Source organism: Cuculus canorus, chromosome 1 (assembly GCF_017976375.1).
Source record: "Cuculus canorus isolate bCucCan1 chromosome 1, bCucCan1.pri, whole genome shotgun sequence".
In the NCBI taxonomy this organism is placed as follows: domain Eukaryota; kingdom Metazoa; phylum Chordata; class Aves; order Cuculiformes; family Cuculidae; genus Cuculus; species Cuculus canorus.
In genome coordinates this window covers 141,443,200-141,460,539 of record NC_071401.1, presented here as the reverse complement: position 1 = coordinate 141,460,539, position 17,340 = coordinate 141,443,200, and the positions used below count along the sequence as shown (strand labels likewise).

Genomic DNA, 17,340 nt, shown 5'->3' with positions numbered 1-17,340 from the left:
TTAACAGGAGACAAAAAGCAAGCTGTTTGGTAGGAGTAACTTAGAAAGCAGTGATTTTAAAGAAGGTTCTTTTTAACATTGGGAGAAGTTTGTTTTAATGGTTTTTGAAAGCTGCAAAATAGCGAATTTTTAATGAGTGTCGTGATGATCACATTGTCCTTCTATTTTTGAGAGAGGTGCAGACCATGTTTTACAATAAAATACAGAACAGTAGAAATAAATGGCAAATGGTCTGCAATTGAACATGCTGCCTGGGGAAGCAGTGGAGTCACCGTCTCTGGAGGTGTAGATGTGGCACTTTGGGAAGGCATGGTGGTATTGGGCTGACAGTTGGACTGGATGATCTTAGAGGTCTCTTCCAGCTTTAGTGGTTCTGTGAATGTCACATTACAAACTAGCTTTGAAGTTTTGCAGATAAGAGCACACTGTTTTGTTGAAGTGATCACAGCACAGTGGAAAAAGGAAATGTACTCGCAAGACCCAATAGAGGGTCCAGGATGTTCTGTTAAGACCACCTGGAAAACTTTGCTTCTTGCTCATGCTCGGAGAATTTATTCGGGTGCAAGCATTAGGTGGGAGTATAATGGTGCTTTTTTCTGTGGGTGCCTTTCCCACAGCAGATGCCTAGCTGCTTTGTAGCTTTGTCCCTTTTGCAGACAAGGCTATAGGTTGTTTCTTTAATCTTGCTCCTGTTTTTTTTTTTTTTTTTTTGTCAGCGCCATCAGCCATCCTCGGCAGGATGTGACGTTTCAGTTGTATTATGAAAGGGTTATGTAATGCAGTGTTTGCTTTTTATTTTTTTTTCTGGATTCTTTCTCTGTAAATCTGTTCTCTGTACACTCAGACTCCTGGTGTTTGGTTCAGGCATCACTGAAATCAGTTGAAATATTGTGATTATCCAGAGTCTGTTTCTTGGTTTTGATGACAGTATTAAAAACATGCTGTTTGATTGAGTCTTCCTGCCATCCCAGCCAAGGGGTTTTCATGCTTCTCTTTTTCCTTACTACTGTTCCTCCATCAGTTCAGGGAAACAGGGACTGTACATCTGCACAGCAGTAGGAAATCTCCCTGTGTCAGCTGTGGCTTTGTGTCTCGGCATTCCTGCTGGGAGCTGCTGATGGTGGGCAGGGAACCAGGGCTGAGGTTAACAGAGGTGCAGAGCTGGTGTGCAGAGTGAGCCCAGTGGGGGAGGTGGACTATGTGGTGTTAGCTGAGCTCAGAGAGAATAATTTCCATGCCTGACCTCTGTTTTGTCTTAGTTACTGGCTGAAGTCACAAGAACACTTATCCTGGCAAAGATTGTCTCCCTCTAGAGAAGTCACCTTATTTTGAAACATCACAACCATCACTTGCACTGTTAGAAGACAGTACACTTTTTGCTGATAACTGCTAAATTTTGTGCACTTTACAATTTTTTTTTTTTCAAAATAACCTGTTGATACATGGCTGTGATTTCGTTGAGCTAGTGGTGGTGTGCTGATGATTTATTAGTATCAGAAATGTGTTGCTTTGACTTGAGATGTTGGAGGTCTTGCGGTAGGAACTGCCAGAATCAGATTTTGTACTGGAACAGCACCAAGATGAACTGGTGCCATCAGAGAGTTGTGCTCTGCAAGTCTGTGGAAGCTTGCAAAGCCCAGCTGTTTGGCCAGTAAGATGGGGTCTCCTAAAAGAAGGAGGAGAAAACCCTGAAGTGTTCGTTCTCATTCTTCTGAATGTGTCTCTTTGGGGACAAGTTTGGTTTCAAAGCCTTGCACTCCTGTGGCAAGGACCTGGGTTGAGTGGGTGATGACAGATAGTGAGCCTTGGTGGAGAGTATGGCAGAGAAATGCAATTTGTCCATCCTCTCATTTTCTTCTGAGATTTTTGTGTTGCTTCCTCTGCAGCCTATTCACATTCTCCTTTGAGAGTGGGTGCTTGGCTTTCCCCAATGTTTTTTTTTGAATGAGAGATGTTTCTGTCTTTCAACAGAGGATTTTGTGCAGAATGTTTGTATTTCGCTTTGCTGCTTGCTCCTGTTGCCAAGCCATGGGAGCCATCACTTGCTTCTCTCCCCTGAAGGCATCGGTGAGGTTGTGAGATGGTGGTAGGTCCTCTGGGAAAGAAATAGTGCATGCATTAGTGGATGACAGCTGGCTTGGGAAATATTAAAACCGTGTGCTTGATAAAGCGCCCAAGGGTTTTTTGAAGGAGATGAGGAGCTGTGAGTGAGGAGTGGCCTGATCTGACCCGTATGTGAGGTTTTGCACTGAAAGTGGATGCTTGTTGTAGTGCCTTTCGTGTTTGTTGTGTTGACATTTATGTACCATAATATTAATTCACCAAAAATCGTAGCTTCAAGAGATGAGTAGTGCTTGGCGTCTGCGAAGAACGAGACTTCAAATGATGAAAGTAGGTAGGTCTCAGTGGGAACAATCTTTATCAGTAGAAAGGCTGCCTGGTTTGCTCCTAGCAGACAATAACAGATAAATTCAAGTCTCCTCGAGGGCTGGCTGCCTTCTGATGCCTGTAGTGAAAAGCACTACGTGGTTTTATTGGTGGGAATGGTCCCAGGGAGGGTTTATGTGCATTAAGTGCAAGTGACTGCAGCTGATTTCACCTCTGCTCACAGGAGAGGGAGTCTCTGCAGGTCTGCAGAGACTAAAGAGCAAGATGGGTGTGGCGGGTGTGACTGCCCTGCTAAGGGCTGCAAACACCAAGTTGGCCACAGACAGACTGGGGCTTTCTGGCTGTTGAAATCCTCATTCCCATGGGGGAGGAGGAAGAGACCTGTTGCCAGGCCCACAGCTCCAGAAGATGTGGGTCCTTAAACAGTAAGAACAACCACAGATCACACTCACTAGATATAAAACTGAGTCCTGCTCGAGATCCTGTTTGGGTGGTTCTTTATGGAACAGCAGGCTGTGACCAGAAACTCTTCCGTTGGATCGGGACACTGGCTGACTTAACTTTCCTTGGACTAAGGAAATGTGTCCGGCTTGTAATTGTTCTTGCACTAAACCTTTAAGGCGGTGCAGCTTCTCTTTGCTGAAGGGCCACTGTTCCACCCAAATCGGCTCATACGTAGTCGGGGTAAGAGGAAGGGTGGTCCGCACCGCAGTGGCCCGCGTTAAAAATGGGCGCTCAAAGTCAGCCCGCATTGTGCAGCGCAGTCTCTACCCCATAAGACGGTGGGAGGTGACAGACGTACGGTTTAACAGTTGCCACGCGACCTTCAGGTCCACATGTGATTACGGAGTGTGAAGTTTGTCGTGGGCTGTCACTGCCCCACCCCCGTCAGAGCGGTACGCGGTTCGGTCCATGGCCATTGTGTTAAAGAAAAAGCTGTTACATGGGCGCCGCTGTCTCTAATACCGGTAAAATACCGGTATTGTCTGTTGCTCCGTGAGTGTCGTACTTTGCAGGTTAACGTCGGTGGTGATTTGTGTAGTTCTGCGTCCATAGATTCGCGGGCTGGTGAGTGGAGCGAGAGGCTCCTTCTCCCCGTACGCGATTTGCTGCGTGGGGTACAATTGCTTGAAAGCCAATCAGCTGAGCAATTCCAGTGCCCTTTGGCGTGAAGCAAGGAGGCATAGGCGTCCAAGCCATTACTTGCATTGTTCTCGTAAAATGGGCATCGATCAATGCCGGTGAAAGAAACAATCCTTGCTTTGTGGCAGATGATGGTCCGATTAACAGTGCACTAAGTCCGTTTCCTAAGGGGCCCGTAACAGCCGTAGGGATGAGCTGAACCGCAGCGGTTGTTAACCCTATCGCTGGCGGTGGCCGGGTCCAGCCCTGCGCTCCCTGCTGTGCTGGCACAGAGCTGGCTTTGCACTACAGAAGGGTTCTGAGAGGGTCCGTGTATCGGGGCGCGCCCTCTCGCTTATCGCGCTCGGCTGCATGTTTGGCTGTGCCCCAGTGCCCGACTGTCTTCATGAAATCTAGATCTGCAGGTGTTGACATAATGCCGGCCTTTTTGACATCGCGGACACATGCCAGGACCGTGATCTAATCCTTCGATTTCCGGAGCTACACGGTCCCTATTTGTGGAAGGACAGTGTCGTTGCAGATGTCCGGATTTTCCACAGGTGGAACACGTTCCCCTGTGCTTCGGTGTATGCATAGCCGCAAAAGCATCAGCTGTTAAAGTTAGGTGGTGAGATGGAGATCCGACTTTTTGGCATGCTGCCATCGGCTCAGTAAGTGATGGGCCTTTGTTTTTTAAAGGCAGTCAAATTTTTCTGACAGTCCGCCTTTGCATTCTGTACGGCCAGTTGTTTAAGCAAAGCTTCTCTAGCAGTGGCGTTGTCTACCTGCTTATTTAAGGCTTCTTGTAGTTTGTCTAAAAAAAGGCACGTCTGGTTCTGTAGCTCCTTGTCAAATATTAACAAAAGACTCTACGTAAGTCCCAGCGTCAGGGACGTTTCTAAATGCCTTCAAGACAGTAGCCTGTAATTGTTGCAGCCGTTGCATTGGTATTCTCACTTGGGCTACATTATCAATACGATTGACTTTGCTCATTAAAGCATCGAGCCCCACACGCCGCAAGGGACTATCCTGCGGGCGTTGCAAATTACTCAGGGCTGCTATAGTCGCCGACTCCTTCCAGTTTGATGGAAAGATATGACTGCTTAGAAGTCATAACTAATCGGGCAATTGAATTCCAGTCCTGTGGTGTGAGATGGTACGTGTCACCGGTACCTTCTACCAAATTGAACGGAAACGCAGCAGTTAGTCCGTTCTCTACAGCTTTGCGAATCTCCTTTATCACTTCCTAACTACTTGTTTCCCAGTGCGGACTGGCGTCTCCTGAATAAATCACAGGAAAAGCTTGCAACGCTTCAACCTGTCCCCGCAGCTGCGCCTCCCTCCTGACTTGCGCGTATCTGTCTGAGGGACAGGGTGGAAATAGATGAGGCTTCTCCTCGGGATCTGTCGGACCCGGATCAACGGGCTTGTCGGCATCCCCTTCGGGGGGTGCAGAGGCAAGCACGGCCAGTTTAGGGGGGGTAAGGGGTTAGTGCAGCTGTTGACGGTCCTGCACTCCTTTCCGAATCCTTGCTGTGCTCTTTGGAGCAAACATCAAAAGAAGGCTCTTGATCCTGAGCCCACTCCAAAAGCGCTTCTGCCGACGTACACCACCAGATTGTGCTCTTTACACGACCCTCTGTTCAGACTCTAAATCGGGTGCCATTTGCTGCCTATTAACAAGCAGAGACTCAGCTTTCATTTCAAGCTAAGAGGAAGTTTATTGTTACAAGCTTGTATTTATATCTTACAAAAAATGACAAAACTGGTCCCACAAGTCTGTCATAAAAATTTCGACAGTGTGTTCCTGGCCTTCCAAGCTCCTCGTGACCACTGTTATTTTTTTCATCCGGCCTGCCGCCGCCTTCTTTGGGCTCCTGCAGCAACTTTGGAGGCGTCACCTACGAGTGCACACCCTGCATAGGACCTCCCAATAGTTCCAGGAAGGTTCTCCAAAATTCTCACTGCAACAGGGACTGCCCTGGAGCGCTGCGCTTCCCGCGTGTCCTCCTGCTCCTGTGCATCAGCCTGTTATCCACAGGCTGCGGAACTTCTGGCGCCACAGCTGCACCTGCTCCTCTCCCTCCTTCTCACTCAGCACTCGGTAGCTCGCATTTCTCTGGCAGCCGTGGCGAGACACCTGCAAGGAGAGCCCCAGTTTTGTAGGACTAATACCACTGCCCATCCTGCCCGCAGGGAAAGAGGACCCCCATGACGGATGGCATCCTGAGACTGTCCAATGTTCATGGCTGTCTCCATTGCCATCTTTTACAGTATCGGTGCAAATCCCACTGCCTCAACTCCACAGCAGCTGAGCTTCAGTCACTATTTGTCACCACCCCACCCCCCCCCGCCCCAAACACCCCCGGTCCTTTCCTACTGGAGGGAAAAGCAGTGGGCCAGTGAGTCCTGCAGGGATTTGGGGCTCTATGTGAAGGGACCGGCCACGGAGGAAAAGGCTGTGTGAAGGGCAGTGCAGGCTGCTTCTCACCGTCTGATTGTAGAGGCTCTGCTGGAGACACTGGTGGCTCTTGAAGGTGCAGTAGTTCGGGTACCTCACTCCGTTTGAGTCGCAGACCTGGGGAGATGGGAATGAAGGCCAGAGAAGGAGGAGGAGAAGGAGGAATGGGAGCATCTACTGGACACCCACCTGGGCTGGGGCATCTCCTTCTTGGAAGGCATTGTACTCTGCCTTCAACCACAGAGACACACGAGGATCTTCGCAACCATGGCTCGCTATCCGGCTGCACCACCGCTCTACCCTCGGCCCTCCTAAATTCTCCACGTTGTTGACCTGCAAGGGCTGTGAGGAGCTGGTCTGGAAAAGGATAGAAACAACCGTGCTTCTCCATCCGCTTGTCCACCAGGCGATTCAGACTTCTCCTCAGAGGCCAGCAAGACATGCAACATGCTTAGTACCTCCTTCTCTGCAGCCTGGAGCTGGGCTGAGACCTGAGGGCTGATGTAGTTGGTGAAGTTGCCTGAATCACAGTGAACGCGTTTCACGTTTTTCATGTTCTGACACTGCTCCATCTTCAGCGAACAGAAAGCAGAGTGAGGGTGCAGGTCCATGTGGCGCCGACCCATGCTGTCACACACCTAGTGTGGATGCAGTGGGGAGGTCAGGAGGGAAAGGAGACTGAAGAGCTCCCATATCCCTGGCTCCGAGCCTGCCTCCCCTGTCACCCAGCTCAGTTTTTACCCAAGAGGGGACACCCGAAAGGACAGTGCTGATGTGCTCTGGCCGTCAGAGCATTGTGCTCAGCACTTCAGGGAGCCCTACACACAGACCGCACAAAGGGGACCATCAGCATCTTTACCGAATCTCCAAAGCCAAAGAGTCTCTCTTCTAGCTCCTTCCAAGCCTTGGTGAGCAGTGATGTGAGACAGTCTTCCTTCATCACCACAGAGCACAGGATCATCACTGCCTCCTCATTCTTGAGGTCTGAAAGACTGACAGAGAAAAGGAGGGAGGAAATCAAGTCTCGTCTCTGGTCATCAGCTGAAGAGACAGACCTTTGGTTAAAAAGTGCAAGTGGGGAAAACAACCCCAAAGCACAGCAAAAAAAACCCTTTCCAAAGAAACGTTGGACTCTTGGCCAAACCGCGTGGAGGAACGGGGGAATCGTCAGAGTCTTTACGTGCCTGTGTAACACACAGGCTACAGAGCTGTGTGTGCATTTGGGAGGATGTGAGAGGGACAAGAAGAGGAGCAAGCTTGAGGAGCTCGTCCAGGGGCCCTGGAGGATCTGCTGCATAGCTTTGTCCATCTGAGGGCACAGCAAGGAGAAGTCTGGTAGAAGTCTGCTGAGCACTGAGCACGGGGCAGCCCCGTTTGGCTCTCAGTTATGGAATTCACTAAGCTTCCCTCCTGCTTGAGCCATTGGATTAGACAGAGAGGCAAAAACCTGGTAACAATTAATTAGTTCTTCATCCAAGGCAACATGAGAAGCTAAAGGTCCTCACCTGCCATGAGGAGCAGCTGCCTGTGCTGCCTCCTGAGCAGTGCTGGGTGTGCTCCCTGCCCCTGCCTCCGGGCTGCGCTGTGGAGAGGAGCCCAATGGGTTCTCTGTGGAGAGGGCCCAGGAGATGAGCTTCGAGATGCTGCTCCACAGGCGTTGCTTCCACGATGCCTCTTCCTGGGCAGGGGATTCCAGCTTGTTAGGCAAGGGGGCAGGGGCAGCCGGCGATGGCACGGTTGGTGGTAGCGGAAGCAGCCCCGTCGACTCCAGCAGGGCACCAGGAGGTGAGACAGAAGCCTGCCCTGGGGCTGGGGAGAGAGCAGGACACGGGTGGGCTGAGGACCCTTTCTGGAGTCACCCAGAAAGCTGCTTGATGGGCAAGGGTCATTGTGGGAGATGAGCAGGCACACAGGGGCACCCAGTGCAGCTCCATGCAGCCGTACCTTCTCTCGCAGGGGAGCTCTGATCCTTTACTCCAGAGCCCACGGCCTCATGTTGCCCCGCTAGAAAGAGGTTTTTATGAGTGGACGTATTTGGACACCGGATTCGCTGAGCAGAGGTGAGAAGGAGAAAAATGTTTCCGATTAGGTTCCCTTCCTCCTGACCCGCTGCGTCTCCCAAGACATTCCCCCCTATTCCCTGTCCTGAATCCCACTGCCCACCTTGACATAGAACTGGCCTTGGAAGCAGCGGTAGTGGGCGAACTGGCAGAAGCTCTCAAACCGCATCCTCTCTGGGAAGTCGGAGCAGATCGACCCTGGAGAGAGTGGAGAGAGAGAGAGAGGTGTGGGATGGGGTCAGGCTGCAAGTTTAGCTCTGTGGCCCCTGGGCTGGGGCGCAGTAAGAGTTGGGGACCTCTTGGTTGGCTGTTTTCAGAGTTGGCTTGTGGTTGAATCCTAGTATGGATTAGGTTGGAAGGGACCATGAAGATCATCCAGGTCCAAGGCCCCTGCCATGGACTGGGACACCTTTCACTGGATCAGGTTGCTCAAAGCCTCATCCAAGCTGGGCTTGAACACCCCCAGGAACGAGGCAGCCACCATTTCTCTGCACAACCCGCACAACCTGTGCCAGTGCCTCACATCCACACAGAAAACCTTTTCTTACTAATACGTAACCTAAATCTCCCCTCTTTCAGCTTCAAAGCATTACCCCTCATCCTATCCCTGCACTCCTTGATACGGAGGCCCTCCTTAGCTTTCCTGTAGCCCCCTCTTAAGTACTGGGAGGCGGTGCTAAGGTGTCCCCAGAGCCTTCTCTTCTCTAGGCTGAGCAAACACAACTCTCTCCGCCTGTCCTTGTATAGGACACACTCCAGCCCTCTGATCATCTTTGTGGCCTCCTCTGGACTCGGTCTGGACAGATCCACGTTCTTCCTGTGCTGAAGAACCCAGGACTGCACGCAGAACTCCAGTCGAGGTCTCCCGAGAGCAGAGTAGAGGGGCAGAGAGCAGAGCTGACAGGCAGAAGGGAAAGTCAAACCACCCAGGTTTTCAGTTTGTCCTTCTGCCCTTTGTCACGCTGCTCTCTGTCCTTTCAGAGAGACCAAAACGTTGTGTTTCCAGGGTCTGGTAAGGACTTTGTTATCGGTCCTTGAGAGGTTGAATAAAGATAAAAAAACCAAGTAGCGCTGTGATGGGTTAAAAGACGACCAGCCCAGGGCCAGAAACACTACAGAAAACAACCCCTTCAGAGCAAAGTAGTTTGACAGTGATTTAAGCCATGGAGGGGATGGGTGATTTGAGCCACGTAGCTCAAAAGCTGCAGCTCTTCCTGCGGAGATTGCTGGATAGCTGAGGTCATGCAGGAGAGCTGAAACCCCTGGGTGATTTGGAGATGGCAATTTGCTAACCCTCAGCGTTAGCCTGGCTCTCCTGGGCCAGGACTCCATCCCCAGCAGTGCGTATCAGGCCAGACCTGGAGTATTCCAGCTTGATGTAATAAACCATTCCTGTCATAAACTGTGATGGTACAGAAAAACTTTGCATTTTGGGGTGATGGGAGAAGAAAAGTACATTTTCATTCCAGCACTTGGGACGTGAAGGAAAACTTGATGCAGTCAAGTTTCTGCTGGGCTCTCTTTGCTGGTCTCTCTCATGAGCCAAGCTTCTGCGCTAAACCTCGGATCAAGCTGGAAGAAGCCAGTCTGGTTGCAAGAAAAACTGTTGGGGAGAGGCGATGAGCTTCCGTGAGCTTCGGAAAGCTGTGCCCGTTTTTTTTTCTGCTGTCATCCCACTGAGGGAGAGGTGGAGAAAGTGAAGAACTGAAGGAAGGGCCACTGAAGTCATCACGGCTTTCAGCCGATGACTCTTGAAGAGGGGCTGGGGCATCTGTGCTTGTTCAGCTGGCTGAAGAGGAGATAGAGGAAAGCTCTTCCTCCACAAGGACCTGGAGGAAAGCTACAACACGACAAAGTCTGACTTTTCTTGGCTGTGCCAGAGAAAACAAGAGGGAAAACACTGCAAATTCCTGCTTGGGAGGGTAGGTCTTGCCATTAAGAAAAGCTTATTTTCTCTAGGAAATGCATGCAGCACTGGAAGGGATGCCCAGAGAGGCCACAAAAGCAAACGGCCTTGCACAAAGTCATGGTGCTACTGCTGGGAGTGTCCTGCTCCAAGCCAGGCTTTGGGCTAGAGACTTGAAAGTAACCCATCCCACCAACATTCCTGTAATTTGGCGGTGTTTCAGGCCAGAGAAACCGCCAGCTTTGCTCTGGGGGAGCAATGGCCACCTGTGCCGTTGAAGGTGGCGTGATGCCCTTACCTTTGGGGACAACCCCGTGGTTCTCCAGCCGGTCCATCTTCAGGATTCCTGGGCTAAGGCAGCCATACGTCTGGCGGATGGTGCACAACACCTCTGCCCTCCAGGGGGGCCACAGGGTGAGAAAGAAGGCCTGGTATTCCTTGTCTGAAAGCGGGCTGCCCGGAGCATGGGCCAAAGATGCGGTAACACAACTGAGCAAGGTCAGCAAGCCTGTGGGAAAAGGCAGACTGTGCTTAACCCTCCGAAGGGGGAGAACAGTGGGTGGAAAGGCAAGAGCGGCTGCAGGGCCGCCTGCTCCGGTCTGCGCGTGCTGAGGGAGAAACCAGGATAAGCTACCCTGAGGTCTCATCAGGACCATCACTGCCTACAGGGCCCTGGGAGAACCTGCGTTTGCCTGGACTTGGGGTTTTGAGTGCTCTTCTCTAGCAAAGCCCTGCCTGCGCTTGCCGGGTGCCTCTGGGGGCAGCTGCAGTGGCATAGGCTTGGACTGCCCTCCCTGCAAGCTGCCGCACCACCACACCAGATGCTCGTCCCTCCGAGGGGACATCCCTCCACCCCTTTCCCCCTTCATCCTCTGAAAACTCGCTCTCAGATGCTCGTCCCTCCGAGGGGACACCCCTCCATCCCTTCCCCTCTTTGTCCTCTCAAGACTCTGTCTCCCCTGCTCTGCCCCACATCCCCTCCCAGAGCCTCTGTCCACCCTGGGCGGGAGGCTGGCACGGCTGCCGTGCCTGGCAGGGTGTGCTCGTCAGACACGGGGCTGCAGGAGTGTGGCGGGTGGTGACAGGATGGTCAGGCATCCCTCCCTCCCAAGACAGCGGGCTCCAAGGTGGCCCCGTGAGGGTGGCTTGGGGCTGGGTAGGGTCACTCACCGAGTAGGCACGCCAACGACGCCATGTCTGTTCCAGAGTCCAGACGCTCTGTCCTTTTGGGTGGCCAAGCAACACTAGGAGGTTGGATGAGTCGGGGTGATGCAACAAAGAAGGTTGTCAAGGGGCGTGGGGCTGAGGCACAGGCTGTGACCTGTGGGTTGTCAGGGGACACGGGCACCCCACGAGGAAGGAGGAAGCTGGGGCTGTGGGGACAAAGGCAGCAGGGGGAGCGGGAATGACCTGGGAGCTTCCCCCTCTGCTGGGGGACACGGTGGGGGCTGGCAACAGCCTGCAAAGGCATTGGAGACCTGGCCAGGCTGTCCCCAGGCTCAGAGAACCCCACAAACAGCATCTCTGTGCTGTAACACACAGGCTACAGAGCTGTGCATTTGGGAGTATGTGAGAGGGACTATTCGATGAGCACAGCTTGAGGAGTTGGCCCAGGGGCCCTGCAGGATCTGCTGCCTAGCTCTGTCCATCGGAGGGCACAGCAAGGAGATGCCTGGTAGAAGCCTGCTGAGCAGTGACCACGGGGCAGCCTCGTTTGGCTCTCAAGTGTGTAACTTAACTAAGCCTCCCTCCTGCTTGAGCCACAGCATTAGACTCAGTAAGAGCAGAAATCGTACACATGGTACAGAACTGTTATTAGGCAGGGATGGTATTTCTACAAATGAAATAGAGGGGGAGAACCTGGAGCAAGGTTGTGAAGATGAGACTTCCTAAGGCCTGCAAAACTTTCCCTTAGAGGGAGAATCTCATAAAGCTTTCATTAGCTGAGCAAAGTTGTTAATGGGTGGCCATTCAGTCAGTCAGGGCTTTTCTCAAGATGGGGATCTGCTGGAAGGCTCTCTTTGTCAGCAGATGAAAGCGTGCCGACTTTTGGTGACTGGGATTTGGAATGAGATCCATTCAAGCCACAAGTTGGCTGCAGGTGCCTGACATAAAGGCTGTGCAGCATGGGAGCAGCCCATGAAGTGCTTTCTCCACAGCGTGGAGACTTCACAAAGATAGATATCCCAAATTCCTCTTAGGAGAAGGATCTGCAGCTCAGTCACACGATAGTTTTTCCTTCAGGGCTCTCTACCAACCTCTCTGCTCTTAGGCTCTTGGATTACATGCTGTTGGAGAAAATCGAGCTGTAAGCAATGACCGGTCTTCACACGTGCCTGGCCACGGGAGAGGCACACAGCATCTGCACAGAAACACGCAGACACCTGGCATCTCAGCTGGGTTTAGGTGTGCATTCCCAAAAGAGAATACGGCTGAGCATTAGGGCTACTAACAGGAAACAACTTTGTGCACCTCCTTAAAAGATCTCTTGGCCCTGTCACACACCACAGATGGAGGAGCTCACAACAGCACACGCTCCGCACTTGCAGTGGATTGGAAACAAGCGATCCGGTACCAAAGCAGTTCACATTAAACAGCACCAAATGAGCATATCAGAATCCCTGAGGGCATCTCTCTCTCTCTCTGGAGTGAAACCAAAATGACTTCTCCAGGAAAGCCACATCTAGACATCAGTTTGCTGGCTCTGGGCGAGAAAAATAATCTCGGACTCTCACTCAAAGCAAGCATTCCTTGGCTACAAAGTACTAAAGGATGGCACAGTAAATCTGAATGAAAACACAACGACGATTCTTTTGTAAGCCTTTTCTGCTCGGGTTCAGCTCTCCCACCGCCCAAATAAAGACATGTAATGCAACCCCTAAAGACCCTCATGATGGACTAAGGGGGGTGTGGGGGGGGTGGAAACTAAAACACTAGTGACTGTTTAAAATTTAGTGAATTGTTCATGTTTTGGTTCTGGCATGGGATGGCTTCAATTTAGGTATAGAAAACCAGGGGAAAGAAAAGTGGATTAAAAAACTCCAATCTCAAGCCAAAAATTAGATCAAATACTAAGGGAATAAAGAGACTATTGCTATTTTTGCCTTGAGGGGGGCTGGAGATGGAAAATGCCTTTGACACGAGCTCCTCTTTGGTGTGGGGTTCAGTGGAGGAGCAGTGCTCACCAGTGGGTGCTGAGCGATTGCGGGTGCTGAGGGGGGAGCCAGGATAAGCTGCCCTGAGATCTCATCAGGATCATCACTGCCTCGTCATTTTTGAGGGCAAAAAGACTGAGAAGGGATGGAGGAAAACAAGCCTCACCTCTGGTCATCAGCTGAAGAGACAGACCTTTAGTTCAAAAGCGCAAGTGGGGTAAACAACGCCAAAGCACAAGGAGATACCCTTCCCAACAAAACCCTGGACTCTTGGCCAAAAGCATGGAGGAATGGCGGAATCGTCAGAGTCTTTACATGCCTGTGTAACACACAGGCTACAGAGCTGTGTGTGCATTCGGGAGGATGTGAGAGGGACTAGATGGGGAGCACAGCTCGAGGAGCTCGTCCAGGGGCCCTGCAGGATCTGCTGCCTAGCTTTGTCCGTCTGAGGGCACAGCAAGGGGATGTCTGGTAGAAGATGGCTGAGCATTGACCACAGGGCAGCCTTGCTTAGCTCTCAACCACCTAACTTATTAAGCCTCTCTCCTGCTTGAACCAATGGATTAGACAGAAAGGCAAAAACCTGGTAACAATTAATTGTTCATCCAAAGCAACATGGGAAGCTAAAGGTCCTCACCTGCCACGGAGACATGCTGCCTGCGCTGCCTCCTCGGTGCTGCCGGGTGCCATCCCTGCCCTTGACTCAGGGCTGCGCTGCAGACAACAGCCCTGCGTGCCCAGCGAGTTCTCCACAGAGAAGGCCCAGTACTTTCCCAACGCTATTCTGCATGCGTTGCTTCCACAATGTCTCTTCCCGAGCAGGGGATTCCAGCTTGGAAGGCGAGGGGGCAGGGGAAGACAGGGCTGCCACAGTTGGCGGGGCTGGAAGCAGTAACCTCCTCTCCTGTAGAGCTCTCGGTACCTCTGACACGGTCACGGGGAGCTTCTTCTCCAGCCGGGATTTCAGACTCCCCTGTGTGTAGGAGCCTTTCAGGAGAGTGTCCTTCTTGGGAGTCCAGCAGGGCACCGGCGGGTGAGACAGAAACCAACCCTGGAGCTCGGGAGAGAGCAGGACACCGGGGGGAGTGGAGGGGAGGAAGTGGGGGAAGGGGGCGGGCGGTGCTGAGGAACCTTTCTGAAGCCACCCAGAAAGCTTCTTGATGGGCAAGGGTCGTTATGGGAGATCAGCAGGCACACAGGGGAGCCCACTGCAGCTCCATGCCACCCAACCTTCTTCCACAGGGGAGCTTTCATCTTTTACAGCAGAGCCAAAGGCCTGATGTTGCCCCGCTAGGGAGATATCAGGACTCTGAATCCCACATGTTCCACGGGCTGGTAGTTGGTGCAATGTGTCCGGCTTGTAATTGTTCTTGCACTAAACCTTTAAGGCGGTGCAGCTTCTCTTTGCTGAAGGGCCACTGTTCCACCCAAATCGGCTCATACGTAGTCGGGGTAAGAGGAAAGGTGGTCCGCACCGCAGTGGCCCGCGTTAAAAATGGGTGCTCAAAGTCAGCCCGCATTGTGCAGCGCATTCTCTACCCCATAAGATGGTGGGAAGTGACAGAACGTATGGTTTAACAGTTGCCACACGATATTCAGGTCCACATGTGATTACGGAGTGTGAAGTTTGTCGTGGGCTGTCACTGCCCTACCCCCGTCAGAGCGGTACGCGGTGCGCTCCATGGCCATTGTGTTAAAGAAAAAGCTGTTACGTGGGCTCCGCTGTCTCTAATACCGGTAAAATACTGTTGCCTGTTGTTCCGTGAGTGTCGTACTTTGCAGGTTAACGTCGGTGGTGATTTGTGTAGTTCTGCGTCCATAGAATCGCGGGCTGGTGAGTCCAGCGAGAGGCTCCTTCTTCTCGTATGTGGTTTGCTGCGTGGGGTACAATTGCTTGAAAGCCAATCAGCTGAGCAATTCTAGTGCCCTTTGGTGTAAAGCAAGGAGGCATAGGCGTCCAAGCCATTACTTTCATTGTTCCCGTAAAATTGGCATCGATCAATGCCGGTGAAAGAAACAATCCTTGCTTTGTGGCAGATGATGGTCCGATTAACAGTGCACTAAGTCCGTTTCCTAAGGGGCCCGTAACAGCCGTAGGGATGAGCTGAACCGCAGCGGTTGTTAACCCTATCGCTGGCGGTGGCCGGGTCCAGCCCTGCGCTCCCTGCTGTGCTGGCACAGAGCTGGCTTTGCACTACAGAAGGGTTCTGAGAGGGTCCGTGTATCGGGGCGCGCCCTCTCGCTTATCGCGCTCGGCTGCATGTTTGGCTGTGCCCCAGTGCCCGACCGTCTTTGTGAAATCTAGATCTGCAGGTGTTGACATAATGCCGGCCTTTTTGACATCGCGGACACATGCCGGGACCGTGATCTAATCCTTCGATTTCCGGAGCTACACGGTCCCTATTTGTGGAAGGACAGTGTCGTTGCAGATGTCCGGATTTTCCACAAGTGGAACACGTTCCCCTGTGCTTCGGTGTATGCATAGCTGCAAAAGCATCAGCTGTTAAAGTTAGGTGGTGAGATGGAGATCCGACTTTTTGGCATGCTGCCATCGTCTCAGTAAGTGATGGGCTTTTGTTTTTTAAAGGCAGTCAAATTTTTCTGACAGTCCGCGTTTGCATTCTGTACGGCCAGTTGTTTAAGCAAAGCTTCTCTAGCAGTGGCGTTGTCTACCTGCTTATTTAAGGCTTCTTGTAGTTTGTCTAAAAAAAGGCACGTATGTTTCTGTAGCTTCTTGTCAAATATTAACAAAAGACTGTCCGTAAGTCCCAGCGTCAGGGACGTTTCTAAATGCCTTCAAGACAGTAGCCTGTAATTGTTGCAGCCGTTGCATTGGTATTCTCGCTTGGGCTACATTATCAATATGATTGACTTCGCTCATTAAAGCATCGAGCCCCACAGGCCGCAAGGGACTATAGTGCGGGCGTTGCAAATTACCCAGGGCTGCTATAGTCGCCGACTCCTTCCAGTTTGATGGAAAGACATGACTGCTTAGAAGTCATAACTAATCGGGCAATTGAATTCCAGTCCTGTGGTGTGAGATGGTACGTGTCACCGGTACCTTCTACCAAATTGAACGGAAACGCAGCAGTTAGTCCGTTCTCTACAGCTTTGCGAATCTCCTTTATCACTTCCTAACTACTTGTTTCCCAGTGCGGACTGGCGTCTCCTGAATAAATCACAGGAAAAGCTTGCAACGCTTCAACCTGTCCCTGCAGCTGCGCCTCCCTCCTGACTTGCGCGCATCTGTCTGAGGTACAGGGTGGAAATAGATGAGGCTTCTCCTCGGGATCTGTCGGACCTGGATCAACGGGCTTGTCGGCATCCCCTTCGGGGGGTGCAGAGGCAAGCACGGCCAGTTTAGGGGGGGTAAGGGGTTAGTGCAGCTGTTGACGGTCCTGCACTCCTTTCCGAATCCTTGCTGTGCTCTTTGGAGCAAACATCAAAAGAAGGCTCTTGATCCTGAGCCCACTCCAAAAGCGCTTCTGCTGACGTACACCACCAGATTGTGCTCCTTACACGACCCTCTGTTCAGACTCTAAATCGGGTGCCCATTTGCTGCGTATTAACAAGCAGAGACTCAGCTTTCATTTCAAGCTAAGAGGAAGTTTATTGTTACAAGCTTGTATTTATATCTTACAAAAAATGACAAAACTGGTCCCACAAAACTGGTCTCATAAAAATTTCGACAGTGTGTTCCTGGCCTTCCAAGCTCCTCGTGACCACTGTTATTTTTTTCATCCGGCCTGCCACCGCCTTCTTTGGGCTCCTGCAGCAACTTTGGAGGCGTCACCTACGAGTGCACACCCTGCATAGGACCTCCCAATAGTTCCAGGAAGGTTCTCCAAAATTCTCACTGCAACAGGGACTGCCCTGGAGCGCTGCGCTTCCCGCGTGTCTTCCTGCTCCTGTGCATCAGCCTGTTATCCACAGGCTGCGGAACTTCTGGCGCCACAGCTGCACCTGCTCCTCTCCCTCCTTCTCACTCAGCACTCGGTAGCTCGCATTTCTCTGGCAGCCGTGGCGAGACACCTGCAAGGAGAGCCCCAGTTTGTAGGACTAATACCACTGCCCATCCTGCCCGCAGGGAAAGAGGACCCCCATGACGGATGGCATCCTGAGACTGTCCAATGTTCATGGCTGTCTCCATTGCCATCTTTTACAGTGTCGGTGCAAATCCCACTGCCTCAACTCCACAGCAGCTGAGCTTCAGTCACTATTTGTCACCACCCCACCCCCCCCCGCCCC

At 51.9% G+C, this 17,340-nt stretch overlaps 2 protein-coding genes across 2 annotated transcripts in view; both read right to left on the bottom strand.

Moving 5' to 3' along the window:
* LOC104064598 (aldo-keto reductase family 1 member B1) overlaps positions 1 to 17,340 on the bottom strand; it is a 92,351-nt gene that overhangs the window by 38,205 nt on the left and 36,806 nt on the right. The window lies entirely within an intron of this gene.
* LOC128852591 (acrosin-binding protein-like) lies at positions 5,477 to 12,145 on the bottom strand. The gene is made up of 10 exons (XM_054070727.1): positions 11,108 to 12,145; positions 10,236 to 10,445; positions 8,135 to 8,229; positions 7,916 to 8,021; positions 7,477 to 7,780; positions 6,831 to 6,963; positions 6,430 to 6,609; positions 6,161 to 6,328; positions 6,002 to 6,088; positions 5,477 to 5,650 (listed from the first exon to the last, which is right to left on the bottom strand). The coding sequence occupies exons 1-10, from the start codon at positions 11,457 to 11,459 to the stop codon at positions 5,534 to 5,536; spliced, it is 1,752 nt and encodes a 583-aa protein (XP_053926702.1). The 5' UTR covers positions 11,460 to 12,145; the 3' UTR covers positions 5,477 to 5,533.

Bases quoted from the DNA above. Each gene is read 5' to 3' on its own strand.
- LOC128852591 (XM_054070727.1), bottom strand. From the start codon at position 11,459: ATGCTGTTTGTGGGGTTCTCTGAGCCTGGGGACAGCCTGGCCAGGTCT. The intron at 7,781-7,915 runs GTACGGCTGCAT...CTCTCTCCCCAG, and splicing joins GAGCTCCCCTGCGAGAGAAG to CCCCAGGGCAGGCTTCTGTC. The intron at 6,964-7,476 runs GTGAGGACCTTT...TTTCTCTGTCAG, and splicing joins GCAGCTGCTCCTCATGGCAG to TCTTTCAGACCTCAAGAATG.